This window comes from Corvus cornix, chromosome 18, assembly GCF_000738735.6.
Source record: "Corvus cornix cornix isolate S_Up_H32 chromosome 18, ASM73873v5, whole genome shotgun sequence".
Taxonomy (NCBI): Eukaryota; Metazoa; Chordata; class Aves; order Passeriformes; family Corvidae; genus Corvus; species Corvus cornix.
In genome coordinates this window covers 11,529,389-11,544,557 of record NC_046347.1, presented here as the reverse complement: position 1 = coordinate 11,544,557, position 15,169 = coordinate 11,529,389, and the positions used below count along the sequence as shown (strand labels likewise).

Sequence of the window (15,169 nt, the reverse complement as noted above, 5' to 3'; positions counted from 1 at the left end):
AAGGGGAGAGCTGGGAGGAAGAGGGGAAACCATGGGGCTACTAGAGGGGCCGTGGGGTGGGGGAGAACAGTGGGGTAGGGGGAAAGCTGTGGGGCTGTTGGGCGGCCATGGGGCTATAGGAAAATGTGGGGCTGCGGGCCAGGAGGAGCCATGGGCCAGGCTCCATCAGCGGCGCAGGAAGAAGCCACACATTCCCAGACCCGAGTGGGGGTTTATTGGTGGGTCCCGGCCCCATGGGGACAGTGCCTTCTCCCACCCCACCCCCACAGAGCCCAGGCTGGAGCTGGGGGCCACCCAAGAGCGCTCATGGCCGTGCTGGGGTCCCCAAAGCACCCCCAGCTCAGTCCCAGCGGGTCCCACACCCCCGTCCGGCTCAGAGGAGCAAGAGGTCGTACCCCTCTGCCTGCCCTGGAACACCACAGACAGCAAGAGGGGCATTGTCCCCTGATGGAAGCCCTGGCCCCTGCGGCCATTTCACAGCCCGTGTCCCCCTGAGGCACCAGGACAGCGCAGGCCCCGCAGGGAGGGGGGCACAGCCCCCCAGCCCCCGGGGCCCGACAGCAGCTACATGTTGAGGAAGGCGAAGGCCGATGGCTGCCGGGTGCCCTCCATGTCCGACCCCCCATCTTGGGGCTGGGACGGCGTCTGTGGCTCCGCCGGTGGCGAGTGTGGCCGGAGCACCGCACCGGGACGGGCCACCAGCTCCATGCCGGCGAACAGGGACAGGCTGGGGGCCGCCGTGTGCCCTGCCAGCCTGCTCCCCCCGTCCTGCTCGCAGGGACAGGCCGGCACCGCGGCCCCGGGCTGCCCGGGGGGCTCCGATCCCACCCCCGGCTCCTCAGCGGGGGCCGTGGGGGCCGCAGGGGTCGGGGCCGGGCTCAGGGGGGTCAGGAAGCTCTCGTGCGCCAGGGCCGGGATGTCCACGAGCAGGTCCTCGGCCGAGCCCACCGAGGGGGCTGAGGGCGGGCGTGGGGCCCTCGGGGAGGGCTGGGCCCGGCACAGGGCCTCGAACTGCCGCAGCATCTGGGACAGGGGATGGGCGGAGTGAGGGCGGCTCGGGAAAGGGGCTTGGCCCTGGCACCTTTTCCCAGGCAGAGGGACTGTCCCGTGTTCCCTCCCAGGGCTCAGAGGGAGCATCACCCCACCCAGGCTCCCCGCTCCTGGGAAAGATCCCACCCCTCTGGGACATACACGCAGCCATTCCCAAGAGCTGTGTGTCCCCCAAGGGCTGTCAAACCCATCCCAGGAGCCCCCACCCTGGGGATTGGGCACAGGGCTGTCCCCAGAGTCACCTTTGTTGCTCGGTTGGCCACAGGCCCAGGGCTGCCTTGGCTGAGGTGCTGCAGGCGCTGCCGGGTCACGGTGAAGATCTGCTCCGGGGAGAGCAGGTCGGAGCAGCCGAGGGCAGAGATGGCACACATGGACCTCTGTGGGAACAGGGAGCGTGGCTGAGCCAGGCAGGCCCCCAAACATCCCCCAGCCCTCCCCGGGGAGCCCGCTGTGCTCACCATGCGGACGCTGTCACTGGGATCCTCCAGCGCCCGGCCCAGCAGCTCCAGCACCACCTCACAGTTCAGGAGCCCACACCTGCACAGGGATGGGGGTCACCGCAGCCCCTTCCCATCCCGGGGGTGCAGGCCCAGGTAGCCAGGGAAGGACTCAGGTTGCCCCCCAGAAGCCCCCACAGCCCCAAAGAGCACCTGCCTCCATCACTTACTCCTTGAGGAAGTGCTGAGCTTCCTCCCTGGTGAGGAAGACCCTGGCCCCGCGCATCAGTCCCGACACCAGGCTCAGCTCCCGCCGGCAGTCACCCGGGCTGTCAGCGTCCACCCTGCTGGGGACACACCTCGTGGGGGCAGGGGCCACTTGCTTACTCCTGCTGGGGGCCCTGCACGGCCCCCGACAGACAGGGACCCCCACCCAGAGCAGCTCTGCCCGCCCATGCCCGGCAGGACGAACATCCCAGGAGGCACACACTCTGGATTAGCAGTGTGGAAACAAGGGCAGCGCTCCTGGGGACGCACCTGGGACAGTCCCAGGGCAGGGGAGCCCCCCGGGCCCCTCTCACCTGTCAGCCCCGTGGCTCAGCTCCCGGCTGGCCCCAGAGCGGCTGTCGCTGCCGGATTTGCTGCCGGAGTCTGAGGTGCGGCTCCGCTCGTTGCCCTGCGAGGATTCCCGGGAGCTGTGCCCGCTGTCCGCCTCCTCCCAGCCACCCCCGGCCAGCCCCGGCTGGTGGCTCACTGCAGGGACAGTGGTGCTGAGCTGAAACCCCCCAGGATGGGTGGGGACCCCCCAGATTGCCCTGGCTGCTCCGGCAGGACCCACCTCGGGATCCGCGTGGCGTGGGAGGAGCCGGGGGTGGCATGGCCGGGCTGCTGGCTGGGGATGGGGCTCGGACGGGCTCGTAGGTGTCCTCGGGGAGGTCCCCACGGAGCCGCTGGGGCCCCCCCGGCGCCGGGAGCACGGCCTGGGCCACGGCCTCGGCTGCTCGCTGGAGGCTGCTCAGCAGGGCCTCCCCTGTGGAAGCTGTGAGGGGCTGGGATGTTGGGAGAATTCCGGGAGCCCAGCCCCATGGGGATCACCCCAACACTGGGCTCCAGGCTGGGAAAGGGGGGGGAGGGAACTCTGGCAGCTCAGAGGACGAGGCACAGAGTGACCCCCATGGCCCTGCCCCAGCTCCCAGTGGGAAAGGACTCAGTGAGGGCCCGGCCAGGACTCACCGGAGCCGCTTTTGTCACTGCTGAAGCCGAATCCCTGCAGGGAGCCACAGGGGCTGGGGCTGGAGCCCATCCCTGGGGGAGAAACAGGGAATGTCCGAGGGAGCACAGGCACTCAGGGTTCCCCTTTCCTGCTGTTTCCCTGCCCCCCTGACCGAGGGCCCATCCCGGGGGGGCTGCGCTCACCGGCAGGGGCCGGGGGCCGGGCGGGCAGCGCCAGGGGCTGCGGCAGCGGCGCATCCGAGAACAGAATGGTGGCCAAATCCTGCGGGATTGAGAGAGAAAGGAGCGTAGGCAGCGCTGGGAACCCCGGAGTCCCCAGAGGAGGGGGCTGGGGGCTGCCCTGTCCCTCCAGCACCCACCTGTGCGGCAGCCCGCACCTTCTGGTTCAAGCTGTTGCCGTGGAGGGGGTCTGGGGGCCCGGAGAACACTGCAGACACACAGAGGGGAGCATGGGGGATGCTCCCAGGTGGGGTAGGACCCCGCTCCTGGCACAGCCCCCGCAGCAGGAGCCCTTCTGAGGTCTCCAGCCCTCCATGGGGCTGTTCCTGCTCTCCCAAGTGCCCCCAGCCCATTACCTGCGGCCTCTCGGATGAAGTTGGCGTTCCTCTTCAGCTGTAGGACGAACTGGGGGGAGCCCTGGGAGCAGGTGTGCAGCAGGATCTTCAGCACCTGGCTCGGGGGACAAGGACAAGTCACAGCTGCCCTCCCTGGAGCGGGGGGTTCCATCCCATCACCCGCCCAGTGCTCCCAGCACGGACCCACCTTCAACTTGACGTGGCAGGAGCTGCTCTGCAGCCGTGTGAGGAGATGCTCCAGCAGGCACTGGCTGCTCCCGGGGGACTCGTGGGAGATCTCTAGGGACGGGTTAGGGATCCAGCCGGGACCGGAGGGCACCAGCAGCCCCCCGAGTGCCAGGAATTCAGCCCCTCCACAGGGTCCCAGCCAGGGCCCATAGTACCACAGCTGCCCACAACCAGCCCCGCAGACCTCCAGCGCCCACCACGGCCTGGAGCAGCCCCGGGGAACTCCCCCTGTCCCGGGATCCCCTCCCTGCCCGGGGAAACCCCTGCCCGGGGCCCCTCCCGGCTCCCCGAAGGATACTGGCAATCTCCTCGAACAGGTACCCAGGGCAGGGGGTGTCGTCGTCGGCTGTGCCCCTCAGCAACACCGGCAGCTGGAGGAGGAGGGGGCGGCGTGAGAGGGGGCGGACCCGACCCGGACCCCGGTGGCGGGGACTGGACCGAGGCCCAGGGGAAGGCCCGGCCCCGTCAGGGCTGTGTGAGACCGCTGTAGAAGGCCGTGGGGGGGTGCAGCGATGACGTCGCGGGTGGGCAGTGACGCCACGCCCCCTGCAGCCCCCTCCCAGCCCCCAAGACCCCCCGTCCGTACCCGGCTCAGGAAACTCAGCCGGTCCCGCAGCGGAGCCGCCATGACACTGCCGGCACCGGCCTTGCCCGGCCCCTCAGCGGCGTCAGGGCACCGCCCCCCGGAAGCTGTTCTGCACCAATCAGAGGGCGAGGTTCTGCCGCTCAACCAATCATCGGCGAGAGGGGGCGGGGATCCAGCCGGAAGGGCCCCACGGGATTGACGCCCGAAGGAGGCGGGAAGTAAACAACCGGCATTTCCGCCAATCAGAGCCGCCCGTGCCGAGCGGCCAATCAGAAGCGGCTCAGTTCGAGGAGCTACCGCCCAATAGAAGAGCGCGGCGTGTGACGAGCGGGGCGGACAGCCAATCGCGGCCGCCCGGGCATGGCGGCGCCCGTGCGGTGAGGCGATGTCGGGGCGCGGTGTGTGGCTGCGGGCGCGGGCGCGGCTGCGGCGCTTCCCGGCGGCGCTGGCGGCCTGCGGGGACCAGGTGGGGCCGGGGGGCGCAGGGCGGCTGCAGGGGCCGGCTCCGGGGTCGGCTCTGGGGTCGGCGGGTCCCGGCGGCCCCCGCTCCCGTCCCGTGTGATTCCCGCAGGCCGCGGCCTACGGGCGGTGCGTGGCGGCGGCGGCGGCCGGGCCGGCGGAGCTGCGGCGGGACGCGTGCCTGGAGGAGTTCCAGGCGCTGCGGGAATGCTTCGCTCGGGCGGTACGTCTCTGTCCCAGTCCCCGTCCCAGATCCGATCCCGCTGCCGGCGGAGGGGGGCGTCCAAGGCCCGTCCTGACTGCGGCTCTTTGCAGGCAAAGGCGACACCGAAGTGACCCCGGAGCCGCCCCCGCCTGGAGACGTTCGGGGGTAATAAAACCCTCAAACCCACCGGTTTGTCCTCAAATGACGGAGCCCCCGCGGCCTCCCCGGCTGCCACCCGCTCCCCGGCTCCAGCCCCGGGCTGGGTGAGGGTCACAGATCGATTTTTATTTATTAAAAAGAGGAATTCAGATCAGAATGCTTCAGCTTATTTTATTGATGGGCTCAGCCCGCGCTCCGGGCTTTCCCTCCCAGCGTTCCACCCGCCCCGGGGGAGCCGTTCCCGGCGGGACAAGGCAGCTCCCGCCAGCTTCCAGCCCAGCTCGGGGTGCCCACGCCATTCCCACGAGCAGGAATGTCAGGAGCATCTTTGGTCCCTTATGTTCACACGGAGAACAACAAACAGGCGGGTCTGACCCCGCGGGGCAGGAGCCGGCGGCAAAGGGGATGAAGGAGCCGATCGGGCTCTGGCTCCCTCTCACTTCAGGAAGGCTGCTTGGTGCCACAGCCCGGATCCATCTCCCCAGGGCAGACCTGGAGCCGAGCTCCAGAGCCCATCCCTGCCTCTTGGAGCGGCTCCGGGGCTCTCGGCCGTGGTGCTTGTGCTTGACGACAGCGTTAATGGAGAAGCTCGTTGGGATGTTCAGGGGGTTTAAGGCCACAGTGTTCCGGGCGCTCTTCCCAAAGGACTCCCGAGGCCGCTTCCCTGTGGCTCTGGGTTGTGACATCGTGGGAGCACCAGGCAGGGGCAGTCCCACCCCGTCCCAGCTCTGCAGGGTCCCACTGGACACAGACTCGAGGTCGCCAAAGACATTTGGAGGTCGGGAAATAAAACCCACCACAGTGATGAGGTCTGAGGGCTCCAGGCTGGAAATTCTCAGCCCGTCTAGGGAGAGCTTTGGGATTGGATTCCGTACATTCACCGGTCAGGATGTAAAAACACAAAACCCAAAAAACCCACGGGATGAATCACTGGGAGCCTGAAACAACACAGAGCTCTTGGGGAAGCTCTTCCCTTCCTCACTCACCAAACAAATTTCCAGAGGTGGAGCAGGGACCTGTCTGGATGCAGAACAGGGTGGGGAGAGGCTGGGAAGAGCACACGGAACACAGGAAGAGGTAGGTGTGCATGAGCCGAGCCCCTGGATCCACCTGGCTCTGCCACGTTTGTTCCCAAACTACTCACCTCCAGCAGAAGAATCAAGCTGGGTTGGGAGGGGTTGGGGGGGAAGTTGAGCTTCTTAAAGCACTTTGGAGAGGGGAAGTGGAGCTGGAGAGCACGGAGAGGAGCACCCGGGGAGGGCAGCGGGAGCAGAGCTCCGTGTGATTCCAGTGCGTGGCCAAGAAATCCCATCCCTGGGAGAGAGGCAGCACAACGGCAGGAGTTGTGCCCGGTTAAGGCAGAATTTCTACTAAATGAGGTTCCTAAACCACCACTGTGTCCCAAACACGTGAGGCTCTGCTCCCGATGCAACACTGGAGCATTGGCTCCGCTGGTCCTCAGCTCACGGCTCTCTGGGGTAAAGTCCTTCCCGAGGTGTGGATCCCAGGTCCCCTCGGCACAGCCGGGGCGATGAAGCCCCTTCCCGGTTCTGAGAGGAGTTGGGAGATGGTTGGAGAAGGCAATTTGATATGGATGAGATGCTGGAAAAGGTCCTTGGAGCCCTTGGAGCAGCGGCCTGGCAGGGAGCCGAGGTGGATGGCAGCTCTGGAAGGCAGGGGACAGCAGGAATGTCGCTTCCAGTGTCGCCATCCCCTTGGCCACCCGCAGGCACACGCTGGGGGTGCCGCCGTGGAAGCCCCCAGGATGGTGCTCAGGAATCCAAGGAGATCCTGTGGATCCGAGCGCTGCGTCCAGCAAAGTGCTGCTGGCTTAGATCTCTCCATGCCTGAGCAACGGCCCAAAATCCACTGGTGAGCCTGAGCCTTCCCTGTGGAGCACGGCCACAGCCACGTCACGGGCTCCTGTCCTGTGTCACCTGCTGGATGTGGCGGCTGCGCACCAGGTGCTGCGCGCCCTCGGCCACCCGGCTCAGCCGCGTCTCCAGCGCACTCCGCAGGTCGTTCACCTTCACATCGGGGAGGGGGTTCAGGCCGATCAGGACCCCCCCGGCTCCCGGGGCAGCCGCCTCCTCCTCCTCCTCCTCCTCCTCCTCCTCCTCCTGGTCGGGAGGCAGCAGGTCCCGTCTCCTGCGGCGCAGGTCCAGGCCCCCCTGCAGCTTCAGGTCCCGGTTGGGTTTGACGTCGCGCTCCGGCTGCTGCGGATCCCCGGGGGTGGCCGCTCTGTTCTCGGGCTTCGGCGCTGGAGCATCCTGAGGGCCGGGTTTCCTGTCGGCGCCGTTGGAGGGACCCCCATCCCCACGGCCCTGCCGGCCCCGCGGCTCCTCCCGGGGATCCTCCTCCTGCCCGTGCCCATGGCCAGGCGGGCCCCGCTGCAGCCCGCCCGCTCCCTCGGCCTCCGCCCCTCTCCGCCGCTCCCGCTCCCGGGGGTGCTGCTCCCTCACTGCCACATTCCTGTTACTGGAAGAGTCCGGCACCACTGCCAGGTCCTTGGGCTCCACCTGACTCAGAGCTTTGGCTTTAAGGTCTATTCCTGAGTCTCTTTCCAAACTCTTTCCTGCTACTCCCTGAACTTTGGCAGCCCCCGGCTGCTCTCTTTGGATGGGAGCTGTAGCTGCTTCCACGGCTTTCAGGAAATTCTTCTTCTCGTGGACATCTCTTCCAGCTTTGGCTTCACGTTCTCCTCCCAAATCCTCTGCCAAGGGCTTTTTCTCCAGGTGATTTCTGGCTGCTGGAACACGCTGGGCATCCCCGTGGAGGGGATCCCGGTTCTCCGCAGGATTCTTAACGGCTCTGTCATTCTCCTGCAGCGGCACCTTCCACTCCTTGGGAGGCACCACAGGAATGTCACGCCTGTGCCCAGCCTCTTCCAGCCTCCCCACAATGTCCCTCTGCTGCTTGGTGGAATCAGGGGGCTGCTGGCCCGGGCGCTGCTCCGTCTGCTCCTTGCTCAGCGGCTTCCCGGCCGTGTCTCCCTTGGCTCCGAGCCCCTCGTCCTCCCTGCTCCTGGACAGGGGCACGGCAGGCTCCGGCTGCGCTTCCGCTGCGGGACAAAACCGACATGGAAAAGGGTTTGCTCAGGACATTCTCTTCTCCTGCCACCACATTCTGTGCAACACGAGATGAGGCCACATGGGAGGACGAGCAGAGCTGTGGGGCATTATCCCTATGCTTGGGGCTGCATCCCCACCTCCAAAGCCAGAAATGGCTGTGCAGTGGACTTTGCCATGTGCCAAAGGAATGCAGATCTCTCCCAGCCTGATTTTAGAGACGCTCTGAGCCCTGAGCACCCCACAGAGACGTCCTGCTCCCCAGCCATGTCCTTACCTGGCTTTGGCTTCTCCTCTGCCCCCTCCTCCTGCCGCTGCTGGTGGATCTCCTTGTGCTGCTCCTCGATCACCGCCAGCAGCTTTGCCTGCTGGTCCAGGAGCTGCTTGTGCTGCACCTGCTGCTCCTTGATCACCTGCAGCAGCACATTGTGGTCCAGCAGTTTTGCTGGCCCTGCTTCTGGAAAAGGGGAAAAAGAGAGAGGAAATAAAACCTCTGTGACCCAAAGCCCTCAGAAATCATGTCAGCTCTGGATGGGCTGCAGGGGCTCTCCTTGGCAGGAAGATCCGACTCCACAAACCCTGCCAGAAGACAGAGAAGGAAGCTGGAAGAGGATGGCATGAGAGCAAGGGCCTTGCACACAAGTCCAAGCTCAGGCTCCAACCCCCCCTTGCCAGGCAGAGGTTGGAGGGAGGAGCTTAGCCTGAGGAAGGGCTTTGCAGCTCCAGCTCCGACGCCCCAGGGACAGAGCAGCCGGAGCCTTGAGGGGAAGGAGCAGACTGGGCTTTTCCCTGTGATGTCCTCAGGTGTCCCCATGTGCCCCTGCCCATGCCCCTCCCACCATGCTGCCGGAGCGGTTTCACTCCTGTCTCCCTCTTCCCAGGGCTCTGACACCAGGGAGCAGCCGGGCCCAGCTGCCAGCATGATTCAGGTCCCCAGGTAGCCCTGCCAGGTGTGCCAGAGGTGGGACAGGCACCACCTGCTGCCACTGTAGCAGGGACTGTGGCCTCAAGACACCGTCCTGCAAAAGAGAGGGATCCAGGGGGATCCGGGTGCCCCCGTCCCCGCACGCTCTGGGACACACACTCACCCCCCAGCTTGGTCTCCACCTTCTCCTGTTTCTCCTCAGTGTTGCGGTTCTCCAGCGGTTCTGCTCTCTCTGGGAGGGGCAGCTCCTGCTTTTCACCTGCAAAGGACGACAGAGCTTTGCTGTCAGTGCAGATGTTCCCTAAAACGCCTCCGCGTCGTCCGGCACCATTTGTATCCAACCCGACGGCTGCGAGGGAAGTAATAAACCCAATATTTAACAATCCCATGCCTGGTGGCAGCGAGCCAGCACTAACTACCTCGGCCAATTAACATGCAAGAACAGCTCTAACTGGCTTTTAGATGGGCACTTGGCAATGTGTTCCCTGTCAAGATCTCCCGGCTCCGTGTCCCCGGTGATTTGGGAGCTGTGCAGGAACAGCACGGCACCTGACATTCTGGCGGGTAGCGAACAACTGTTTGACAGCTCTTGCAGTAGCTGTCAAAGCCACCAGATTCCTCCTTTCCCGCAGCAGCTGCCGGAGGGGCTGTGCACACTCACGTGCTCCACTCGTGGAGTTAAAAGGAAGCACCGGGATGGAGATGGGAATGACCAAATTGTCCCGTCTCCAGGGGGATTACAGGCCCAGAAGAGCTTGCTCAGATGAACTGACGTGGAAGGAGCTTACCAGGGTCTGCTTCCTTCTCCATGGACTTTTCAGCCTCCTCTGCTTTCCTGGGGAGCTGGAGCTGTGACTTGTCCCGGTCAGCAGCCTCGGCGGTGTCACCGTCTGGCACGGCCACCTGTGCCTTTCCTTCCAGCCTGGCTTTCCCTGGCTCCAGATCCTTGTAGGGCGGCCTTCCACCCTGCTGCACTGCTGCCTCCGGGACCTTCTGCAGATTTGGGACGGGCCCGGCAGTCCCTCCCCGCTGCTGGTTCTCAGCAACCACTTCCTTCCCTTGTTTTGGGCCCGGTGCCTCCTTCTGGGACTTCAGCCTGGCTGGCTCCTCCAGCAGATGGTCCTTGGCTCCTCCGGGAGCCACCTTGTTCTCGTTGGATTCCTCCCGCTCCCGCCCCATGTCCACGACCACCTCATCATGTGGGACTGGGGGCTCGTGGCGATGAGCTTCCCCCACAGGCAGGGCAATCCCTGGGTGGACAGGCAGGGTCAGAGGCAGCAGGTTCCCAGTACACCCAGTACACCCAGCTCCATGCTGCCCTTGTCCAGCCCTGCCTTCTCTCCCTCATCTGGAGGCCACATTCCCAACAAGCCTCCAGAGCATCAGACACTAAATCACCTTCAATCCACCAATACCACCACGGAAGTGGACTGAGGGGAGGAGGGTAAGGAGCAGAGTTCAGGATCTGTATCTGAAACAGTCCCACAGCTCACACCCCCAGCTCCCAACCCAGCCCCCTTTCCCAGGATCACCTTTACCTTGATCGGGACGGTCCAGCTGCACTTTCTCTTCCACCTTTCCTCTCTCCTCCTCCCTCTTGGCGACCTGCACAGGCACCTTGATCTGTGGCTGCTCCATCTCCTCCTTCTCCTCGGGCACTTTGGGTTTATCACGGTCATCCTCGGGCTCCTCCACCACCGGGTTCTGCTCTGCAAACACCGGATGGGGACAGGGATGAGGTCGGGGATCTGGGAGTCTCCGTGTCTGTCCCAGCCCCCTTCACCCACCCAGCCCAGCCACTGGTTTCCCTCCAGCCTTAGCACGGTGGGGCTGGGGGAGCTTTTGTTCCGGGGTCAGCTGGTGTTTTCCCTGTAATGGGTTTTCATGGAGCTGCCGGCAGGGAAGCGTGGCTGGGATGGAGCCGGGATGGAGCCGGGATGGAGCCGGCTGCTGCTGCGAGCCAGTGCCACCAGATGGTAGCATCCCCCCGGCTCCCTGCCCCGGACCCCCGGCTCCAGGAGACACCGAGCCGGAATCCAGACCCGGATCCTCCGGCATTGGAAGAGACAGAGCTGGGATGCAGCCCCGAACCCCCCAACACCAGAACCCGAGCTGGGGTCCAGCCCAGTCCCCGCTCCCCCGCTGCTGTATGCTGTGAAACATCTTAAAACCGCTCTTATTTTGATTTTTCCCCCCTTTTAGTGCCGGAGTGTTCCCACAGCCCTTCAGACGCCTCTCGGAGGAGGGGTGGGGAGGTTTCCTTTTCCCGCAGAAGTTTTGAAGAGGGGGATTAAACAGGCATTAATTAGGAGAAACTCCTGAGGGAGATGGGGGAGTTTCCCCCCACCTTGCCCTCAAAGAGATGGAATGTTTCTGGAAGACACATCCCAGTCAAACCAGTCACTGTGTTCAGCACTGGTATGACCAGCGTATTCCACATGGAATCTTTTGCACATTCCATGGAATGGGAAGGGTCCCTTCCACCCACAGCATGGCAGAAAACCCACACAGGGAGTGAACTCTTCCTGTGGAGAGCAGCAGAGAAGGAAATCGAATTGTTTCCCAGCAGTGAAGTTGTTCTGCAGATTTTTTTCCATCCAAAAAACTTAAAAAAAAAAATAAATTCTATCCTCTGAAAAAAAAATTCCCAACTCTTCCCCCTTCGCCCTCCCCCGTGTGATTTCCTTTGGGGAATTAATTCTATAAACATCTTTCCATTTTCTCCTCCCCCTCCGCAGGGCTGGTGCGATTTATTACGAGATGAACTCATGGGAAAGAAGGGATTGCCACAACTTCAGCTGCGTGGGCCTTGCCTGAGCTGGGGTGGGGGGGGGGAGAACAACAAAAATTCACAAAAAATTAAGTACAAACTCCTGGCCCAGAGGGATCTGTGCCAGCAGGACCTTGAGCCTCTCCAGAAACCCGGACTCCAGCCCGGAGCTCCACGCCCAGAGGAGGGATGTGTGTGGGGCTGGCCGGCTTTCCACGTTCCTTTGCTTCGGGAATGATGGTGGGAGGCGAAAAGGACTTGGATTTTCTGAGAAATTCAAGTCTAGTACCCAAGGGTCCCCCTCTCCATTGAGGGACTTCCCAGGGTTCAGCAAGTCAGGGCAGGACACTCCTCCTTTTCAGGAAAAACTGGGCTGCAGGAACCAGTGCCCAGCCCTGGCCGGGGGCCCTGGGAAGCGGGAGGCCGAGGCCGGGGAGGGGAACACTCGGCACGGCTGCGGATGTTCCCAGCTCAATCCTGGCCCCAATGCAAGAAATTATTTACTCTATTGGAGGAAAGTTTGTCATTAATTGGTTCATGGAGGCGGGAGATGGCTCTGGTTGGAGAGGATCGGAGATCCAGAGAACCCCGACACAGACAGGGCTGTTCCCACAGCAGATGGGAACGACGAGCCGAGGCAGCGAGATGATGTTCAAGGGGAAATAAAAAGGAAAGAGGGGGAAATAAAAAGGAAGAGGGGAGGAAATAAGAAGGAAGAAGGGAGGAAGGTTTCCTTGCAGGCAGGAACAGGAGGAGTTAAACCCAGCAGCTCCCCTGCCCAGAGCAGCAGGTGAACCCCCCGCGGGCCCAGGGCAGCCCGAGGGGCCGGGGGAGGCCCCGCTCTGCTCCGGGAGTGTCCCTGGCAGCTTCCATCATAAATCAGGCAGAGGCACGTTCCCCACTCTGCAAACAATGCAGGAAAAGCCCAAAACACAAACAAAACACAAACCCAAAAGTCTCCACGCCGCAATAAGGCCAAGCTGCCTCTAAGCCGTCATTTGCTCAGTGGGAGACAAAATTAAGTTCATCATCAGGGCGTGAATTAACAACCTCTTGGGCTGCCTGGAAATCCATCCGGGGCTCCGGGTACTTTGCAGGGAACAGTTTTGCTCAGGCTCTGCCTGTCTTGTTGCCCTCCAGGTCCCTTTGGAGCATCTTCCAGCAACGCTGCGCCTCATCACGTTTTATGAGCAGCCTTGGACTTTACAGGCAAGGCCTGAGAGGCTGTAAAAGCTTTTTGGCTCCCAAGGAGAGGCCGGGGTGTGAGGCAGCACTGGGAGGGTTCGCTCTGACCCCCCGGCTCTCCGGCAGCTCTGCTCACACAAGGGGAAGCCGGGGCGTCCTGCAGCTGATTTGTGTGTGTGCGTGCCTGGGTGTGTTGTGGTTTGCCAACAGCCTCTCTAGGCTGCCATAAAATTTCATGATTAGCAACCTAAAAGCTTCCCTTCTCCCCCCACTCCTGGTTCGGATCGTTGCAATGGTCCCAGGCAGGCACTAAATCCCTCCTCACACGCTTTTCCAGCCTCTCAGAGCCGAAATGTGCCTCCACAGCCCCTGCCCTGGGCAGAGGCAGCAGGATGGGCCCCGCTGTGCTTGCCCCCAATCCAGGGGAGCCTTAGGGACAGCACAGGGAGCTCCGGGACACACCACCCACTCCAGAGCGTCACCCCAGGGCTGACCAGGGACGCGGGGTTCAGGACCTGCTCGTGCCAGTGCAGCTCCAGATCTGCTCAAATTCCTTCATCGCATGATATGGAGCAAGATCCAGGAGCTCCTGCCAAGGAAAACGGAGCCGAACAAGCGGGGCAGAGGGCTGGGGGCAAACGCTGCCCTCGGACGCGCCGAGCACCCGGAGCAGGGCAGGGACAGGCCCTCCCCGGGGAGCCCCCGGCCCAGCTGCGCCTCCAGGAGCCCTCGCTCCCCCCGAAACGGGTCCAGATTTCACAAGGTTATGGAATGGCATCCCTGAAATTAGTTCACAGTTGTCTCCTGACGCACCAGCAGTAAAAACCAACCCAAATTACCAGAGGCTGCTGGTTCCTTTTCTGTGTCACAGGCACTATTAAAAGCTCGCTCGCACAAAGCACCAGGGAGAGCCGCCGCGGAGCCAAGCTGTTCCTGCAGCTAAGCAGGATGCAGGAGCCACGTTCCACACATCTCCAGGACTGCTCTGGCCGGGAGTGCCGGCAGGAACCCAGCCTGGCTCGGGCAGGTCGCTTTTAGGGGGCAAGCACACGGATGTGGGGATGGAGGATGCAGGGAAGCCGCGCGCCAAACGCAACCCCAAATTTTGCCCCGATCCATGTAACACAGCCCAGCCCATCCCGCAGGACACCAGGATGGCTGGAGCGCGGTGCCCGGCACACCGGGAAAAGGGCTCTTGCACAAGGAGCCTGAATCAGGGCTTTGTTACCCAACACTGCACAACGCCAGGGAGAAGATGAAGCAGCAACGATCAAGTAAGGAGCTGAAAAATATTACAAAATCTTAATCCCCCCCGAGACCCTCGAGGGTGCTTTAAATACGGAGAGAAATTGCCTAATTAGCTTTTTTTTTTTTTTTTTTTAAATGGATAATTGCCTTCCTGAGCTTTCAGAGGCAGCTTAGCAACCTTTTAACAGAGGCGCAGCCGCGGCGCGGAGCGGCAGGACGGGGCTGGAAGGGGTTTTATCCCTTTCCCGAAGAGCTGCTGACAGTAAAACCTCCAGCACCACAGGCTGGGGCTGTAATGGGCACTTGGGTGTCGTTAGGAAAAACACGATTCCGAGGCTGCTGGTCAATACGTGTTCACATAAAAGGCCAATGTTCTAATATTCATAATCCCCAGGCCCACGGGGCAGGGCTTTAATGAAAGTCTCTCCAGTTCTGGGCTCCACAACATCAAAGAGGCCAATAAAACTCCTCTCACACGCTGACAGGCGGGAGGCAGGCGGGGAAGGCAGCGCTGGGGAAAGGCCCTGCAGTTTGCCTTGGATGGGGCAGCCCGGGAAAGGGCATGGAGCAACCCCTGTGCCCAGGGAAGGGGCTGAGCACCCTGTCCCAGAGGCACGGAGGCACCTTGAACCTGGGAGAAGGGGTCTGGAAGAACCCTCCAGCCAAGAAAAGGGCTGGGAGCAGCACCCTCCAGCCAGGAAAGGAGCCTGCAGCACCACCCTGCAGCCAGGGAAGGGGCACAAGGCAGCCCGTGCCCTGGGGAAGGGGCTGAGCACCCACCTGCAGCCCCGAGTGCGGAATACGGCCCATCCGGAGGGCACCCAGGTGCCGGGGGCGGCCCAGCCCGCATCCTGCGCCCCTGGAAGGACAGGATGCAGCTGCTGCGGCGCGTTCCAGGCTCCTGCTCTGCAAAACAAGGCGGGTGAGGACGAGGGGGAGCCGCGGCGGGGGATGAAGGGCACCATTTAACGCCTCTCATTGCTAGTCAAGCCGTCATCCTGCAGAGGCACAGGGAGGCACAGATCCAAGGAACCGCAGCGG

At 63.1% G+C, this 15,169-nt stretch overlaps 3 protein-coding genes across 4 annotated transcripts in view; 1 reads left to right on the top strand and 2 right to left on the bottom strand.

The window, feature by feature from the left end:
• Positions 1 to 191: 191 nt before the first annotated feature.
• TEPSIN (TEPSIN adaptor related protein complex 4 accessory protein) lies at positions 192 to 4,209 on the bottom strand. 2 transcript variants are annotated; one of them, XM_039562047.1, is made up of 13 exons: positions 4,110 to 4,209; positions 3,822 to 3,894; positions 3,483 to 3,574; positions 3,296 to 3,389; positions 3,080 to 3,147; positions 2,904 to 2,982; positions 2,721 to 2,792; positions 2,326 to 2,526; positions 2,069 to 2,240; positions 1,718 to 1,834; positions 1,509 to 1,587; positions 1,293 to 1,427; positions 192 to 1,023 (listed from the first exon to the last, which is right to left on the bottom strand). In XM_039562047.1, the coding sequence occupies exons 1-13, from the start codon at positions 4,149 to 4,151 to the stop codon at positions 565 to 567; spliced, it is 1,683 nt and encodes a 560-aa protein (XP_039417981.1). In that variant the 5' UTR covers positions 4,152 to 4,209; the 3' UTR covers positions 192 to 564. The 2 variants fall into 2 exon arrangements, with proteins under 2 accessions (XP_039417981.1, XP_039417982.1); XM_039562048.1 differs by having other exon boundaries at positions 1,718 to 1,831.
• A 285-nt stretch (positions 4,210 to 4,494) lies between these two features.
• On the top strand, positions 4,495 to 5,086 carry NDUFAF8 (NADH:ubiquinone oxidoreductase complex assembly factor 8). Its single transcript, XM_039562060.1, has 3 exons — positions 4,495 to 4,575; positions 4,681 to 4,791; positions 4,884 to 5,086. Exons 1-3 carry the CDS (start codon positions 4,495 to 4,497, stop codon positions 4,902 to 4,904), a joined length of 213 nt encoding a protein of 70 aa, XP_039417994.1. The 3' UTR covers positions 4,905 to 5,086.
• Positions 5,078 to 15,169, bottom strand: part of SLC38A10 (solute carrier family 38 member 10) — a 30,553-nt gene continuing 20,461 nt past the window's right edge. The window contains exons 12-16 of the mRNA XM_039562020.1: positions 10,464 to 10,634; positions 9,714 to 10,175; positions 9,089 to 9,184; positions 8,278 to 8,457; positions 5,078 to 7,993 (exon numbers count right to left, since the gene is read on the bottom strand). Coding sequence (XP_039417954.1) covers positions 6,846 to 7,993; positions 8,278 to 8,457; positions 9,089 to 9,184; positions 9,714 to 10,175; positions 10,464 to 10,634 — 2,057 coding nt within the window. The 3' untranslated portion in view covers positions 5,078 to 6,845. The remainder of the gene's footprint in view (positions 7,994 to 8,277; positions 8,458 to 9,088; positions 9,185 to 9,713; positions 10,176 to 10,463; positions 10,635 to 15,169) is intronic.